General features: G+C 47.9%; 1 protein-coding gene across 1 annotated transcript; it reads right to left on the reverse strand.

Moving 5' to 3' along the window:
* Positions 1-500: 500 nt before the first annotated feature.
* On the reverse strand, positions 501-2,435 carry LOC119307870. Its single transcript, XM_037583962.1, has 2 exons — positions 811-2,435; positions 501-729 (listed from the first exon to the last, which is right to left on the reverse strand). Exons 1-2 carry the CDS (start codon positions 2,296-2,298, stop codon positions 622-624), a joined length of 1,596 nt encoding a protein of 531 aa, XP_037439859.1. The 5' UTR covers positions 2,299-2,435; the 3' UTR covers positions 501-621.
* Positions 2,436-19,098: the final 16,663 nt, after the last annotated feature.

Here is a 19,098-nt window from a genome sequence, read left to right on the forward strand (position 1 = left end):
CGGGGGCGTGCTTTCGGTGGGAGGAAGAGAATGGATCCACTGACGGGCGGGCCAGGGGGAGGAGTAGGCGGGCATCGTGCGCGTCCGTTTCGTGTCCGCGTCGATGCAAATGAGGCTCAAATTTGGGCCAGGAATGGGTCGGCAGGCAGACAAAAAGCGGAAGCACGTCCGTTTGGGTCGGCACTTGGGCCAACTTTTGTGTCCGTTTTTGACCCAAACGGACATGCCGACTTTTGTGTCCATTTTTGACCCAAACGGACATGTGTGTACGAAATGGGTCTGCGTGTTGTTGCTGCTCTAAGTGTCTTTGATTTAGTACAAACACTTATTTTGAGACGGGGGAGTATATGTTTGTTTTAAGTGAATAGGTCAAGCAATTCACACATACATTTCCGCAGTCATGACAATTCACAATGCAAGGACAATTCATCACAATGAAAATAATTGTTGCTATGTTATCCTAGTTTCAGACATTTCTTTCAAGGAAAAAGCACTGCAGCTTGATTCAAGCATAGCTGTCTTGACTTTATCGACAAGGAAAACACTTTATGAAGTTACAAAACACGGAAGCCTGACAAACGGAGTGGACCAGAGGAAGCCATGAATAGCATCACCTTTCATTTAATCCCCGGAGCCAGCAAACACATCAACGACTCCACATAAATTCCACCATTGTGATGGGGACCTCCTCAGAAGTGGCGCTCCACAATGCGCTCCCTTCAAATCCAACTGAAACATGAACCCGGGAAAATTTCAGCCGACAGCTTACTTATAATGAAGAAAACTAAACAAAAGGCTCTTTTGACTCACCTCCGAGGCAGAGTCATCGTTAATTTGATCAGCTTCATCTCCCAGACTCTCCTGTGAGGCCACCTCTCTGGCTTCGTCGTCATTCTGGAAACCATCAAATGCCTCTCTTTTTGGTGTCTGACGGTTCTCAAAGATGTTGCAAACTACAGCAGATGCAGGATCGGGTGCCTCTGCTGTGCTGTGTTTGGTAACCTCTTCCTGTTTGTCATCTTCATAACAAAAATAATGGTTGGATGGAACATCAGAGAAGGCTGTATCTTCACAAACAGAATGGAGTGACACCATTGATGCTTCCTTCTCGCTGCTGGAATCCTGAACTTCGTTTGAAGCGCCAACACTCTGCTCTGCATTTGCCTCCGTGATCAGAACTTCGGGCACCTTTTGTACTTCTTGCTTTCCACGAAAATCTTCCAGAGTCGCTATGCTATCAACAACCGATTCAAGTACACTATTTGCATCCTTTTCTTGGGTACTCCCTTCACCTGAGGATTCAAACTGTCCGGTTTCCTCATCTTCAACAAAAGAACCGTCAGGTGCCTGGTCTCTTGTTTCGTGTTTGTCAATGAAATCAATGATTTCATATGTACCACAAGCTGATAACTCCTTCCTATCGTCACAATAGTCTTCACCATATTCGTCGCTGATACTATGATGATGAGACGAAGTATTTGATGGCACAACCATATTTTGCTTGCTTTCAGCAAGAAAGTCCGGTGACATCCCTCTCGGTTCGTCCATGTCAGGCAAATCATGAATTTCAGCTGAATCAGTGGAATACAGAGATGGAAATAAATCACTTGGTGTGCTACTGCTGGCCACTCTGATGTTGTGTTCATCCACAAACCAATCGACCGGCACATCCTGTACCTGACGCCATCCGGAAAATTCCTCTAAATCAGCCATGGCGCTGCTTGTCTCGAAGATATTCACATCCTGGACCAGTTTATCGTCGTTGGTACGCACCGGCACCTCGTAATCGAGGCAACCATCGGATGAAGCCATCTTTGATATGTTCCAAGATACTTGAGAGAATCCACCAGCACGCACCTCTTTTATCTCGAGTCTCCTGAAAGAATTTTCAGCCGTAGCAGAATCACCAGTCAGGTGTTCCGCCACATGCCTCGCAGCTTCCCCTTTCGCCTCTGAATTCCCCTCTTGCCCACTGTCTTCGACGTCGCTGGCAGGGCCGATGCCGCCATTCTTGACGGAATCGAGATTGTCATCCTTGCTCAAGAGCGAGGCGACGAAGTAGAGCAAGGTGAAGCAGAGAAACGACACCACAAAGGCAAGCAGGGCGAAGAAGAGCACGGGAGGAATCAGCAGGTAGGAGAAGAGCAGCGAGAGGCGAGGGCGAGGCAGCCACCGGAGAAGCGAGACCCGCCTGGGCGGCAGGTGGTAGTGGACGTGGACATGGCGGCATCTGCACCGGCACCTCGCCTCCCCTCCATGCTTCCTCTTGGCGCAGCCCGAAGCCATGTCAGCCGCCATCTGGGAGTAGAAATGGCAGGAAAGAGGAGGAAAGAGGATTCCGGGCGTGGCCTGTCTTCTCTCCGCTTGCTTTTCTGCCCGGTTGAAGGCGGAAAATTTTGAAATCTTCCACTATCGGTTCGGGACCCGCCAAGAAGTTTTCAAGCCGACGCAAAGGGGGTAGAGACGGGTTCCATGGTCTGTACTTTATGGATGGGAACCCTTGTCTTGTGATTATGATGGGTCGGGTAAAGTTGGGTCATGGATGCCTATCAGCAGCGAGTGTGTTCACAAAGATTGCAAGGAAGAAAGGTGGGGAAATCGATCTTATCTCTCGGAGTGGGATTAGATGCCACTGTCATGCTGGCCACAGAGCATAGCAATTACATTAAGGCAAATTTTAAGATGGTCCCAACTATTAAGGACCCACCATTATTTCTGATCCAAGGGTCTAGATTGAACGAGGTAATAGGTCATCCAACACTCATATTTGGCAAGTTTTAGAAAAATAGGTCTCCCAACATTCATATTTGGCAAGTTTTAGAAAAATAGGAAGCACCAGAACTGGAAAGTGATATATTCCTACCATATAGTCACACACCAGTTTTAGATAAATAACATTATCAATGTCATTAAATGCAGTGATGACATTACAGAAAATATTCCTACCATGTAATGAGATATCATGAGGTCACACAATAGCGTGACAGTACAGAAAATATGAATGTTTTTACTTTTTCCATAATTTATTAGTGGGTGTGAAAAATGCACATATATACTCATGTACACCAACAAAGTTGAAGAAATAAAGAAATTATGGTATCGTCCTGGTTAGCACAATTATCTATTAAGCTGTGAGTTCGAAACTTTGTATTCTTTTGCTATTTCATCTATTTTTATTTTCCACCTTTTTTATTTGATGTGATTATTACAGCTAATTTATTTTATTTGGAGGTCTGTAGACCACCTAACGGTGACTACAGCACCGGAGCGAGCTGAAGCCATGTCATCATCATCGTCTCTCCATCACCAAAACCAGGCAAAACTTTTAACTAGCGGCTTAAGGGCAACTCCAACGCCGCACAATGTTCGTGGACGCGTCAGCACGTGTCCGTGGATAGCTTGAGAGAAGCCGAACATCCAACCCGAGATTTGCTACAACTATAGGGGATTATGGGCTAAGACTAACTCTAACCAATACCCTAAAACTAAGAGGAGTGAACGGTCAAGTATCATTTAGAGAAGTACTTTTACTCCTTTAAAAATTGGTCGTTTCTAACCGATCCCCTAAACTTGGAGTAAAAAATTGTTTTTGCCAAAAAAATCAATTTTAGTTTGCACACATATTAAATATTTGAACTAATATTAAATCCAAACATAATAATTAAGCTTCACACTCATGGATATTACAAATTCATAGTGTACAAACCAAATTATTCAAATTCAAACACACAAAAGGGTTCAATGAAGTGAATAGCATGATAAAAGCACAACTACGAAGTGCTATGGAAATGCCAATGGTGCTCAACAAAATCATGTTGGAGATGGGGATGAACTTCTTGGTTCTTGATCCTGTGATGTGCCGTGAGGAGTCTTTGTATCCTATTTGCGTCGTGCTCCGGCTCAACAGGATTCACATTGGTGATGTATAGATAGTTCTCGGACATGCCTCTCTCATCTTCGACGATCAGGTTATGCAAGATGATGTAGCATGTCATGATTTTCCACAGAACCTTGGGCTTCCAATACTCGGCAGGGCCCGAACGATGGCAAAGCGCTTCTGAAGCACACAGAAAGCTCTCTCCACATCCTTCATCATCGACTCTTGACACCTTTTGGATGTGAGATTGTCTTGACAAATGTGGCCCATGGAGGATATATGTCATCCGCAAGGTAGTAACCCACTGTGTACTCATGGCCATTGACCTTGTAGTTGTAAGAACGAGCCTCTTCGGCAACAAGCCTAGCAAACAGTGGTGATCTCGAACGCACATCATGTCATTATGAGGTCCAGGCAATTCAAGTAATGAATGTCAAATCCATAGATCCTCCGATGCAATAGCGTCAAGAGTCACGAATGATTGTTGGATTGGTTGCAGTGGCCTTTGTGCTGACCTTTCCACCTTGCAGGACAATTCTTCCATCTCCAGTGCATGCAATCAATTGATCCTACCCTCCTAGGCCATCCTATTTCTTCACTTAGGGCATGTTCAGAGGCTCTCCAACTTCTGAAAACTTCCCAAATTCCGCTTCCTCACGTAGCTTCTCACTCACATAGCGATGGGAAAGCGTTCAGGAGCTCTAGTGGCTTCTCCCAGCGGTGCAGCCCATCTGGAGCTAGCTGGCCTGGTTGGGCTCCAGTTTGGGCCGGTTGGAGGCAGCCCAACTTGGCGGTTCAGCGAGAGAAGGAGCCCTCGTACCGATTCCATCGAGGGAGTGAGGAGTGATCTGTTACAGCGAGCATACCGGTTCGATCTAAATTGACTTGGTGATGGCAGCTCCTTGTAAATTCGGTGAACTTCTCCTTTTCCAAATCGATGGAGCTGGGCTTTTGGTACTCCGTGTTTTTACACCGAAGTCCGGTTGAGCTTCTCACTTCTAGCTTCTTGGTGGTAATTCGTTCGGCTCAGCTCCCCTCCAGGAATCTGTGAAGCGTGGAGCTAGAGAGCCTCCGAACATGCCCTTAATGCCAACAGCCTCTTGGTGTCTTCCTCATTGGTTTCCCTCAAGTACTCCAGCCCAAATATATCAATCAAGACTCTTATGTATCTTTTGAATAGCCTCCAAGATTGTACCTTCTCCAATGCGAACATAGTCATCAACGGCATCGGCAGAATACCCACAGGCTAGCAGTCGAACAGTCGCGATACACTTTATAAAAGGGCTCACACTTATATCTCCACATGCATTCCTCCTGAGCTTGAACCGATCATTATGTTTCTCCACGACATTTGAAATGGTGAGAAAAATACTTGTGTGCATTCAAAATCGCTAGCAAAACTACTTTTCCAGATAGGTTGGATTAGGGTTTAAATATGAAGGAAATATGCCCTAGAGGCAATAACAAAGTTGTTATTTATATTTCCTTATATCATGATAAATATCTATTATTCATGCTAGAATTGTATTAACCGAAACTTGATACATGTGTGGATACATAGACAAAACACAGTGTCCCTAGTAAGCCTCTACTAGACTGGCTCGTTAATCAAAGATGGTTAAGTTTCCTAACCATAAACATGTGTTGTCATTTGATGGACGGGATCACATCATTAGGAGAATGAAGTGATGGACAAAGACCCATCCGTTATCTTAGCATAATGATCGTTAAGTTTTATTGTTATTGCTTTCTTCATGACTTATACATATTCCTTTGACTATGAGATTATGCAACTCCCGGATACCGGAGGAATACCTTGTGTGCTATCAAACATCGCAACGTAACTGGGTGATTATAAAGATGCTCTACAAGTATCTCCGAAGGTGTTTAGTTGGATTGGCATAGATCAAGATTAGGATTTGTCACTCCGAGTATCGGAGAGGTATCTCAGGGCCCTCTCGGTAATGCACATCATAATAAGCCTTGCAAGCAATCTGACTAATGAGTTAGTTACGGGATGATGCATTATGGAACGAGTAAGGAGACTTGCCGGTAACGAGATTGAACTAGGTATGAAGATACCGACGATCGAATCTCGGGCAAGTAACATACCGATGACAAAGGGAATGACGTATGTTGTCATTACGATTTGACCGATAAAGATCTTCGCAGAATATGTAGGGACCAATATGAACATCCAGGTTCCATTATTGGTCATTGAGTGGAGAAGTGTCTCTGTCATGTCTACATAGTTCTCGAACCCGTAGGCTCCGCACGCTTAATGTTCGATGACGATTTGTATTATGAGTTATGTGATTTGGTGACCGAATGTTGTTCAAAGTCCCGGATGAGATCACGGACATGACGAGGAGTCTCGAAATGGTAGAGAGGTAGATATTGATATATTGGATGATAGTATTCGGACACCAGAAGTGTTCCGGAATGTATCGGGTACATATCGGAGTACCAGGGGGGTACCCGAACCCCCAGGGGGAAGATATGGGCCATATGGGCCATAGGAGGGAGGCAAACCAGCCCACATAGGGGTGGAGCAACCCCCGGGAGGAGTCCAAACTGGACTAGGGGAGGGGGCAGCGCCCCCTTTCCTTCTCCCACTCCCTCTCCTTCCCCCTTCCCCCTCCAATAAAAGGAAGGGGGGAATCCTACTAGGAGCCCAAGTGGGACTCCTCCCACTTGGGGCGCGCCTAGGGCCGGCCTCCTCCCTTCTCGCCCCTTTATATACAGGGGTGGGGGCGCCTCTAAGACACACAATTGTTCCAAGCCTTGTGTGGCGCCCCCTCCACAGTTTACGCCTCCGGTCATATTCACGTAGTGCTTAGGCGAAGCCCTGCATGGATAACTTCACCATCACCATCACCACGTCGTCGTGCTAACGGAACTCTCCCTCGATACTTTGCTGGATCAAGATTTCGAGGGACGTCATCAAGCTGAACGTTTGTAGAACTCGTAGGTGCCATACTTTCGGTGCTTGATCGGTCGGAATGAGAAGACGTACGACTACATCAACCACGTTGAACAAACGCTTCCGCTTTCGGTCTACGAGGGCACGTGGACACACTCTCCCCCTCTCGTTGCTATGCATGTCCTAGATAGATCTTGCGTGAGCGTAGGAATTTTTTTGAAATTGCATGCTACGTTCCTCAACAGTGGTATCAGAGCCAGGTTTATGCATATATAATATGCACGAGTAGAACACAAAGAGTTTTGGGCGGTGATAGTCATATTGCTTACCACCAACGTCTTATTTTAATTCAGCGGTATTGTTGGATGAAGCGGCCCGGACCATCCTTACATGACCACATTCATGAGACCGGTTCCGCCGACAGACATGCAACTAGTTTTGCATAAACGTGGCTAGCGGGTGTCTGTTTCTCCAACTTTAGTTGAATCGAATTTGACTACAGTCGGTCCTTGTTGAAGGTTAAAACAACAAACTTGACGAAACACCATTGTGGTTTTGATACATAGGTAAGAACAGTTCTTACTAGAAGCCCGTAGCAGCCACGTAAAACTTGCAACAACAAAGTAGAGGACATCTAACTTGTTTTTGCAAGGCATGTTGCGATGTGATATGGTCAAGACATGATGTGATATACGTTGTTGTATGGGATGATCATGTTTTGTAAAAGTTATCGGCAACTAGAAGGAGCCTTATGGTTGTTGCTTTATTGTATGAGATGCACACACCATGTAATTGCTTTACTTTATCACTATGCGTTAGCGATAGTTGTAGAAGCAATAGTTGGCAAGACGACCACGACCCTACGATGGAGATCAAGGTGTCAAGCCGGTGACGGTGGAGATCATGATGGTGCTTTCAAGATGGAGATCAAAAGCACAAGATGATGATGGCCATATCATGTCACATATTTTGATTGCATGTGATGTTTATCTTTTACACATCTTATTTTCCTTAGTATGGCGGTAGCATTATAAGATGATCCCTTACTAAAATTTCAAGGTATAAGTGTTCTCCCTGAGTATGCACCTTTGCAACAGTTCATCATGCCGAGACACCACGTGATGATCGGGTGTGATAATCTCTACGTTCACATACAACGGGTGCAAGACAGTTTTGCACATGCGGAATACTCAAGTTAAACTTGACGAGCCTAGCATGTACATACATGGCCTCAGAACACTGGAGACCGAAAGGTCGAGCGTGAATCATATAGTAGATATGATCAACATAGAGATGTTCACCATTGAAAACTACTCCATCTCACGTGATGATCGGACATGGTTTAGTTGATTTGGATCACGTGATCATTTAGATGACTCAAGGGATGTTTATCTAAGTGGGAGTTCTTAAGTAATCTGATTAATTGAACTTAATTTATGCATATCTATGTTGTAGATCAATGGCCCGTGCTACCGTTCCCTAAATTTTAATGCATTCCTAGAGAAAGCTAAGTTGAAAGATGATGGCAGCAACTACACGGACTGGGTCTGTAACTTGAGGATTATCCTCATTGCTGCACAAAAGAATTATGTCCTTGATGCACCGCTAGGTGAAAGGCCTGCTGCTGGTGCAGATGCTGATGTTATGAACGTCTGGCAAGCTCGATCTGATGACTACTCGATAGTTGATACGTCTCCAACGTATCTATAATTTATGAAGTATTCATGATATTATATTATCCATCTTAGATGTTTTATATGCATTTATATGTTATTTTATATGATTTTTGGGACTAACCTATTAACCTAGAGCCCAGTGCCAGTTTCTGTTTTTTCCTTGTTTTTGAGTTTTACAGAAAAGGAATACCAAACGGAGTCCAATTGACGTGCCAATTTTTGACGATTTTTTATGGACCAAAATAAGCCCACGGAGCATCGGAGATGGACCAGAAGAGTCCCGAGCCGTCCACAAGGGTGGAGGGCGTGCCCTACCCCCTGGGCGCGCCCCACTATCTCGTGGACGACTCGAAGACCCACCCCCCTAACGTGAAATCTATGCCAAAAATTCCTATAAATACAGAAACCCCAGAAAGAAACCTAGATCGGAAGTTCTGTCGCCGCAAGCCTCTATAGCCATGAGAAATCAATCTAGGACCTCTCTGGCACCCTGCTGAAGGGGGCCATCATCATCGGAGGCCATGGGGAAGGATCTCGGAGGGGCCATCATCGCCATGAAGGCCAAGGACCAGAGGGTGAACCTCTGCCCATCCAGGGGGAGGCCATGGAGGAGGAAGCACAAGGGGGAGAACTTCTCCTCCTCTCTCTCGGTGGCGCCGGAGTGCCATCGGGAGGTGAATCATTGCTGCGGTGATCGTCTTCATCAACATCACCATCATCATCACCATCCTCATCTCTTTTACGCGGTCCACTCTCCCGCACCCCGCTGTAATCCCTACTTGAACATGGTGCTTTATGCCACATATTATGATCCAATGATGTGTTGCCATCTTATGATGTTTCGAGTAGATATCCTTTGTCTTTGGGTTGATTGATGATCTAGATTGGTATGAGTTGTATGATTTTTTTTGGTGTTGTCCTATTGTGCCCTCCGTGTCGCGCAAGCATGAGGGATTCCCGTTGTAGGGTGTTGCAATATGTCCATGGTTTACTTATTGTCTGCGTTGCTTGAGTGACAGAAGCATAAACATGGATAAGTGGGTCACGGCATATGGGAATAAAGGGGACTTGATATGTTAATGCTATGGTTGGGTTTTACCTTAATGATCTTTAGTAGTTGTGGATGCTTGCTAGAGTTCCAGTCATAAGTGCATATGACCCAAGAAGAGAAAGTATGTTAGCTTATGCCTCTCCCTCATATGAAATTGCAATAGTGATTACCGGTCTTGTTAACAATTGCCTAGGATAATTCCACACACCAACCCATCATTATTCCACACTCGCTATTTATAATATTTAGTAATATATTCTAAATTTGTGATAACAGCACCTACTTTTATATCTTATCTCTTAGATATCATACAAAGTTATCCTCTTCATACCCACAACGTAGATTTATTTCTCGTTTCTAGTTGGAAGCAAACATTCGGTGTATGCAGAGTCGTATCAGTGGCAGATAGGACTTGAGAGAATATTGATCTTGCCTTTAGTTCCTTGTGGGTTCGACACTCCATGCTTATCACTTCCACCTTTGTAAATTGCTATGATGATTCCCTGCACTTGGGGATTATCAATAGTTCAGTGTGCCACGCTCTACAGCTTAGAATCAGGACTTCAAAGACGTTGAACGTCATGGAGCATATGAGATTTTCCAAGAGTTGAAGTTAATATTTCAAGCAAATGCCCGAGTTGAGAGATATGAAGTCTCCAACAAGTTCTATAGCAGCAATATGGAGGAGAACAGTTTTGTCAGTGAACACATACTCAGAATGTCTGGGTATCATAACCACTTGACTCAGCTGGGAGTTAATCTTCCAGATGATAGTGTTATTGACAGAGTTCTTCAATCACTGTTGTCGGTGTCAAAACCAGCAGATCTCAGGTAGGGGGTCCCGAACTGTGCATCTAAGGTTCGATGGTAACAGGAGGCAGGGGACAAGATGTTTACCCAGGCTCGGGCCCTCTTAATGGAGGTAATACCCCACTTCCTGCTTGATTGACTTTGATGAGTATAGGAGTTACAATAGTTGATTTACCTCGAGATCGTAATGGCTAAACCCTAGATGTCTAGCATGTATGATTATGATTGCCTCTACGAACTAAACCCTTCGGTTTATATAGACACCGGAGGGGGCTAGGGTTGTACAAGGTCGGTTTACGGAGGAAGGAAACTACACATCCGGACGCCAAGCTTGCCATACACACAAAGGAGAGTCCCATCCGGACACGGGAGAAAACCTTCTGTCTTGTATCTTCACAGCCCATCAGTCCGGCCAATGTCACATAGGTCGGCTCCCCGAGGCCCCCATAATCCAGGACTCCCTCAGTAGCCCCTGAACCAGGCTTCAATGACGACGTATCCAGCGTGCAGATTGTCTTCGACATTGCAAGGCGGGTTCCTTCTCCGAATACTCCAAAGCAGGCTTCCGCATTTAAGAACTATATCCGGCTCTGTTTAATAATTACAACCCCAAGCTGTAAGGGCAACAATACTTAAAACAAAATAAGTCACGTCCACGGGCAACTTTTTTGGTGAGATGTTATGTTCTGGCCTGGTGATTATTCTGGACCGTTTTATAGCCCCCGATTCGTGCTTCGAGGCACGGCCATTGACACGTCTTGTCAAAGCAGAGATCGTGTCCCCTTATCACGGGATTCTCATCAATACGGGTTTGGGTAATCCAACTATGTCGTTCGTCGACCCCTTGGGAATATGCGAGGTTTAAGGCTTATGAGGGGGCGCTTGATATTCTCTGCCCTTATAAGAGGATAAGGACCCATCTTTTCACCTCACGCCTTCTTCTTCCTCCGCCCTTCCGTCCCCGAGCTCCAGCGCCCAAGCTTTGATCTTTTCCATCGCCACCAAACATTCTAGCCATGTCCGGATCTGGAGCACAGGGCAAGTGGATGGCTTATTCCATAACGAAGAAAGACATCAAGGAACTCCGGAAGGCGAGGAACTTGACCATGGAAATCGCGCACAGGCTCCCAACCAAGGGGCAAACCATCCCTACTGCAGAGCCCGGCGAGAGGGTTGTATTCATCCCTCACTTCCTCCGCGGGTTAGGGTTTCCCCTTCACCCCTTTGTTCGCGGCCTTATGTTCTATTACGGGCTAGATTTTCACGATCTGGCCCCGAACTCCTTCCTCCACATCTCGACATTCATTGTCGTGTGCGAAGCATTTCTCCGCATCCCCCCCACACTTTGGCCTATGGCTCAAGGTCTTCAATGTGAAGCCGAAGGTAGTCGACGGGGAGCACACGGATTGCGGTGGCGCCATGGTGAGAAAGCTTCCCAATGTCACTTGGCCTCAAGGGGCCTTCGTGGAGACCGTCAAGATGTGGCATCAGGAGTGGTTCTACATCACTGAACCCCACGGCACCAAGTGGGCAGCCGCTCCTGCATTTAAATCCGGACCCCTGCTGTAGCTCGCGTCGTGGATCAATAAGGGTCTGGATTGGGGGTCGTCCAATGAGGTGTTGACACTGCAAAAATGCGTCAAGAGTATTATAGAAAAGGACGCCCGCCTTACCAACGTGATCCAGGTGATGCTCGTCCGCCGAACCCTTCCCTGCCAGCGACGGCCTCTCCGTATGTGGGAGTTTAATCCGGAAGGGCTGCGGACTCTGCAACAACTCTTCAGAACGACACATAAAGAGATCTGGAAACATCTCATTAAATCTCAAAAATCGTGGCCGGAGACGTCCGAGGACATCAGCCTTGACTGCAACCATCCGGCCACCCCGGTAAGGGTTAAATTTCCACACATAGCTTGGTTCATCAAGATACACTGAGAATTCCATCCTTTAAACAGGGCTAGACAAAGAACGCAGAGAGGATCAGGTGTTCGGCCCCTCTCCCCGAAGATCCAGCTGATCCTCTCCTGATGAGGATGCTGGTCCGGCGCCATACTAGGCGCCGGCGAAAAAGGACAAGAAGAAAAAGGGCAAGGAGGCCGAAAGTGGCCTCCACCATGAAGGTACTTCGGATGCTAAGTACAGAGGGACCGAGGCTCCATCCTCTCACGAGGGAGACAAAGATGAAGACGAGGAGGGGTAAGAAGAAGATAACCCTCCTCTCAAAGGGAAAAAGAGGGCGGCCTCCGCAGATCCGGAGGCGGGGGCGTCCAAGAGGGGAAAGTTATACCTCCCTAACGACTCTGATTCGGACGCCGAAGAAATCCCCAAGCATCGCCCCCAGGCCAAGCCCCTTGCCGAATCGTAAGTACCTAAAGATGATTTACATACATCCAATCCTTTACGAATTGTGACAATAATATTAAATCACGTTTTCTAGTCCGGCCTGCGACCTCCCTCAACAATCCTCCTCGTCGGGGGATTTGCCGCCAGAGATGATGGAGAGTGAGATGCCTCCACCAGCTTCCCTGCCTCCTAGGGCGGATGACACCGAGGTGTCGTCCCAAAGGATCTCTTCGGGCCTCGGAGAAGTGCGGGAGAGGATCAAGACAGTGCCAGAGGATAACACCTTGGCTGCCGAGAACATGGGGGGCGCAACCCTCGTGGAGACCGGTGGCGGGGGTCTTGGATCATCCGACCCCCGGCCGGATACTGCTCCGTAGATACGAACGGCTTCGGAGTCGAATCAGCAGCTTCCTCCGAGGGAGGGGAAGGCGGCTGTTCCGGTGGCGACCTCTACTAATTCGGAGGCGCCGAACCCTCTGGTGGACGCTCTGCAAAGTGCATCCGTCCTAGAGGAGCATCGTACCTTAATGAGTACGGTGGTTGAAAATATTCAGTCCGCCAAAAGTGGGCTGAACGAGGCCTTCACTAGCCTACTAATAGGCTTCAAGGTATATAATGTAATGTCTTTAGCCGCATTCCATATGGAAAAATATGCCTGTATATAGATAGTAGCCCTTGAGACTTTGTTCGGTCCAGGAAGAAGGGCGAACAAAGGATCTATAGACATCCGCAGGAAATAACATACTTATCTTTTTGGTAAAAAGCAGGCTTCACTGTTCAGGCCGCCGAAGTTTCCGAACTGAAGCAGAAACTGCAGCTGGCCGACGAGGATGTTATCCTTATTAACAATCGGCTTGACGAGGCGCATGGTATGTTTCAAATACTCCTGTACATGATTGTATTAATCTGCAAGCGCGAAGTTGAAGCTTACGCGCTGCTGTATGCATAATTGCAGATGGATCAGCTAAAGTCGAAACCCACAGGGGTGACCTTGCCTAGGCGAAGGAGCAGGCAAGGGTGAGCAATGCAGCCGCTGATAAAGCGGCTGCAGATTTGAAGGCCGAACAGGCCACCCATCGCAAGTTCGAGGAGCGGGTATCCAGAGTGGAGCAAGAGCTCGAGGATGCCACCCCATAGGTGTGAGTCCCTTGAGGAGGAGAATAAATCTAAGGCGTCCGAACTCACCAAGGCACTTCGGGAAGCCCAAGAGGCGAGGTCCGAATCCCGAGCAGCTCGCGAGGAGACCCGACAGGCCGGATAGATAGCGGCTGGTAAGCCCTTTCTTTTACAGTCTAAGTTTTGCGATCAAAGGTATTCCTTGCTTAATCGACTATGGAGTTCTCCAGACACTTTGGCGGATCTTCTGAAGAGTGCCGTCGATGCCGCGCAATTCTTTCGAGCCCAGGAGGGGCATGCGACGAAGAAGCTGTTCTGGTCGTAGTTCACGGCGCAGGAGCGCTCGATACTGTTGAACAATCAAATGGCGCAGTGGGCCGAGCTGCATAAGATGTCCAGAGCAGCCATGAAGGATGTCATAGTACGGTTGTGGCCAGCCAAACCCATTCTGAGTAGCTATTTCGGCCTAGTGCGACGACTTGTTGATGCCTTGCCCCGAGTTGACGTTGTCAAGTGCTCGGCGTGCATAGAAGGTGCACGGATGGCCTTTGCCCGTGTCAAGATGCACTGGGCGAAGATGAAGGCCGCCGGCATCGCAGTTGAGGGTCCGCCCGGAGGCAAGGACCACCGCAAGCCAGAGCGTTACTTTGAAGACATCCTTGAGGGTGCCCGGTTGATAGAGGGTCAGTGCTCAAAGGACATTGTATTTGAGTGAATGTGTCCGAACTGCCTGGATGTTGTATAAACCAGAGCTTTGTGATATATTTATGTTATTTTATCTTAAAGTGTTTTTCATCCTGTGCGTCCGTTTTTAATTACTGAGACTTTGCCAGTCGTCGGCTTTAGCCCCCACGTAGATACTGCGGGGGTGTTCGGGACGGCACATATCCACACTTGACCCAACGTCTTGGTCCGTAAAGGAGGTGTTTAGTGCGGCGAACCAGGCAATCGGACTATGTGGCTTTATCATTCTCACTTAGCCATAGGAGTTTGATAGTGGGGTTGTGGGATAGCCCCTGGTGCGTATGCGGCTATCGAACTTACAAGCCATTAGACGCGTGGCGAAAAATAATTAGCCCTTCGTGTAATAGGGAAGAAATCGCTAGAGATATAATAAGTCACTGAATTGCTGACCGGCTCTCGCTGCAACACGACAGCCAGTTTTCGGCTTTCTTTACTGAGGTTCTTGATCGGGCCAGCCAGAAACACAATTGCAGTAGTTCTCCCTTTACTACCTTAGCCGAAAACAGAACATAAGGTAGCAAGCATAGGAGCCGGGCACCCAACTATTGACCAAAGACGTGATTCGAAGTTGATGCATATAATGCAGTATTCTGGACGCTGAAATGTACTATAAGAGTGTTCGGACTTTCAATTTGTTGAAGATATATGGCCTGAATAAAGCCCCTGGCGATTTAAGTCGCACCGAGGTGTATATGCCAATTCGGAAGCGGAAAAAAAAGATCAGCAGAAAAACTAATATCGAACAAGGATGGGCGAAAATGTTTCCATTGTAATCTGGTTGATACATCAAAACATATTTTTGTAGAGGATGCGATAAGCATCATAGCTATTTTACATGCCAAGGACAAGGGAAAGTTGTATACAGGTCCTAAAATTAAAAAGATGATCTCGAAGATCCTTTGGGCACTCTGTCGCACGTCTGCGCTGCTTTTCGCCTTGATGTATGATCCTTGAGAGGATCAACGGTGGAGTATTCGTAAGGGGCTGGAAAAGGGACCATAGTACTATTGAAAGGTGATGTGGGTTGCGAAGGACCTGAAAAATAAAGAGAAGAGAGAAGAAAAATATGAGGGTCTGGATAGGGTCGAACCGTATTGTGGACCTTTATTTTTGGTAGGCCTCCATCCTTACCCATGGTATTTTTAATGTGTAATGATGTACGCACGGTATGTATGCCGCTATCAGGTTGAGGCATTGACGGAGGCTGAATTTCTAGTCTAGCTCTGAACAAGCCGGACTTCCATTCTGCAGGGTAGACCGGACTCGTTTGAGAGTGTCAGGGGGCTTGACTGCCGACGTAGTATTCGGTTTAATGAGGCCACCCTGTACTTCAGCTACTAAGGCTCCGGTATGCTCCTCTATACGGAGGGAGTGCTCCATGTTTCCATTGACTGTTATGATACCACGCGGTCCGGGCATCTTGAGCTTTAGATAAGCGTAGTGCGGGACTGCATTGAAACGGGCGAAAGCGGTTCGTCCAAGTAGTGCGTGGTAGCCACTGCGGAACGGGACGATGTCAAAGATAAGGTCTTCACTCCGAAAATTATCCGGTGAGCCGAAGACGACTTCCAGCGTTATGGATCCTGTGCAACAGGCCTCCACACCGGGTATTACCCCTTTAAAGGTGGTTTTAGTGGGCTTGATTCTTGATGGATGAATGCCCATTTTACGGATGGTGTCCTGATAAAGTAGGTTGAGACTATTGCCACCGTCCATAAGGACACGCGTGAGGTGAAATCTGTCGATAATTGGATCAAGGACCAATGCGGCCGAGCCTCCGTGACGGATACTGGTCGGATGGTCCCTGCAATCAAAAGTGATCGGACAGGCTGACCATGGGTTAAATTTTGGGCCGACTGGCTCCATGGCATAGAAGTCCCTCAAGGCGCGCTTGCGCTCTCATTTAGGGATATGAGTGACGTAGATCATATTCATCATTTTGATCTCGGGGAGAAATTTCTTCTGTCCCCTAGTGTTCGGTGGGCGAGGCTCTTTGTCATCGTCCTTGCTAGGCGGCCCTTTCCCCTTATGTTCGATGTTGAGCTTGCCGGCTTGTTTGAAGACCCAACAATTTCTGTTGGTATGATTGGCAGGCTTATTGGGGGTGCCATGAATCTGGCCAGGCCGATCGAGTATTCTGTCCAAACTAGATGGACCATCTGTGTTTCCTTTGAACGACTTCTTCTGTTGACCGGGTTTGGAGCCGCTGAATCCGGCATTGACCGCCGTGTCTTCGGTATATTCATTGTTATTTCGACGCTTATGTTTGTTGTGTCGTGGCTTACCATTGCCATCCCTGGCCTCGGAGGTGCCAGGGTCGCTGGTGCTATTGCTTCTATGAGCTAGCCAGCTATCTTCTCCCGTGCAAAAGCGGGTCATTAGTGCTGTGAGGGCTGCCATGGACTTCGGTTTTTCTTGGCCGAGGTGTCTGGCTAGCCACTCGTCCCAGACGCTGTGTTTAAAGGCCGCAAGGGCTTCGGCGTCTGGACAGTCCACAATTTAATTCTTTTTAATTAAGAACCTGGTCCATAGCTTCCGGGCTAATTCTCTGGGTTGCTGGACTATGTGACTAAGGTCGTCGGCGTCTGGAGGCTAAACATAGGTACCTTGGAAGTTGTCTCTAAAGGCATCCTCCAGGTCTTCCCAGTCGCCAATAGAGTTTCCTGGGAGGCTGTTCAGCCAGTGCGTGTTGGTCCCTTGAGTTTTAGGGGGAGGTATTTGATGGCATGTAGGTCATCGTCGCGGGCCATGTGAATGTGGAAAAGAAAATCTCCGATCCATACTGCGGGATCTATTGTGCCATTGTATGATTCAATGTTCACGGGTTTGAACCCTTCTAGGAACGGGCGCTCCATTACCTCATCGGTGAAGCATAGGGGGTGTGTGGTGCCTCTGTATCGGGCGACGTCATGACGTAGTTTGGGTGAAGTCCGTATGCGATTTTCGGCCTGGGTGAGGTTGTGCTTGTCGCGCCAGGCCTCGTGCCCGTCTTCTCGTGCTGGGGCATGCCCCTTGATCCATAGATTGATCTAGTCTGACCGGCTCTATTGTCCAGGTCTTGTCGTAGGTCGTAAGTGTATCCTGCAGCCGCTGTCTCTCCGCCTCTACGGTGAGGTGGTGCGGGCTGGTGTTCGGCTTGAGTTGCCACTCTGTCCCGGCCACATGGTGGTCGGTCAGGTCCGTCAGCGGCATTACGTGTTGGCGGTATAGGCTCCAGGGCCTCATCATCGAATTGCAGTAGCAGCTTGCGCTTCGAGTAACTCTTAGTTGGGCGCTCGAGGCCGTATTCCTCGGCTGCCGAGATGTTAGTCCATCTGTCATTGAGTAAATCCTGATCAGCTTGAAGTTGTGTTGCTTCTTTTTCAAGCTTCTTGCAGTGGCAATTAGCCAGCGCTTAAAGCGCTCTTGTTCGAGGGGTTCCTCCTACACGATGAAATCTTCGTCGTCAAGGCTCACATCCTCTTCGGAGATTGGGAGATAGTTACTATCCTCCGAGTCATCATTCTCGACTGGATTGTCATGGTTAACTTGCCCCTCCTCCACATCATCTGGTTCGGATGTGGGTTCGACGGGGGCTTCGGGGTCTTTGGCATTATCTAGAGTATTATCGTCTCCAGTGCCGGTATTACTGTCTTTGCCACGACATGATTTTGACCGGCGCCGCTGACGTCGACGCTTTGGAGGTGCATCAGCAGGCTTGTCCTTAGCCCGATCCTTCCTGTCGTCATTATCATCCTCTTTGGGTGTGTCCACCATATACACATCGTATGTGGAGGTGGCCGTCCAACGTCCGATAAACGGCGGGTCTTGGCCTTGCTCGTCTCCGGCATCATCATCCATTCCATCGATGTCTTCGGAGGCGTAGTCCAGCATGTCAGTTAAATCCTGGCTATGAAGTGGGTGGTGGGTGGGACATAAAATTCCCCGCTCTCAGCCCCTAGTCCGGGCTGTGCGTAGTTCGGCAATGATTCCTCTGCAATGGTGAGGGATCGCATTAAGTCTAGAGCCTCATTTAAGATCGAGGTTTGGACGGGGAAGCGAGGGTCCATGGGGCCAAGCTCACATGACGCGGACCTCGAGAGTTTGGAGCTAGTGTCCGGAGGTCAATCCGGCTTCAAGATGATAGAGGAAGCCTGGCGTATCTCTGGGCCTGCCGGGGACGCGCTCCCCTCTGGTTCTCCGGTGACAAGCTCTATAGCTGCAGAGAGTCCGGCGGGCTCTAAACTCCCATTCTCGGACCTGGTGATGTGCTTCGGATCTAAGGCCAGAGCGGTGGTTGGGGTTGCGAACCCTTGTAAGATCAAGTCTCCTCGGATATCGGCGACATAGTTCAGATTTTAAAAACTGATCGGATGACCAGGGGCATAGCTGTCGATCTACTCCAGATGGCCAATCGAGTTGCGCACAGTGTGAAGCCACCGAATACGAAAACTTGGCCGGGGAGAAAGTCTCCCTCAAAGCGGTATTGTTGTAGATGATCGATGGAGCCATCTAGCCTTCTAGCGACGGCGCAGTGGAACTCTTAATGAAAGCACCAATGTCGGTGTCAAAACCGGTA

The sequence above is a fragment of the Triticum dicoccoides genome, chromosome 5B (genome assembly GCF_002162155.2).
Source record: "Triticum dicoccoides isolate Atlit2015 ecotype Zavitan chromosome 5B, WEW_v2.0, whole genome shotgun sequence".
Lineage (NCBI taxonomy): Eukaryota > Viridiplantae > Streptophyta > Magnoliopsida > Poales > Poaceae > Triticum > Triticum dicoccoides.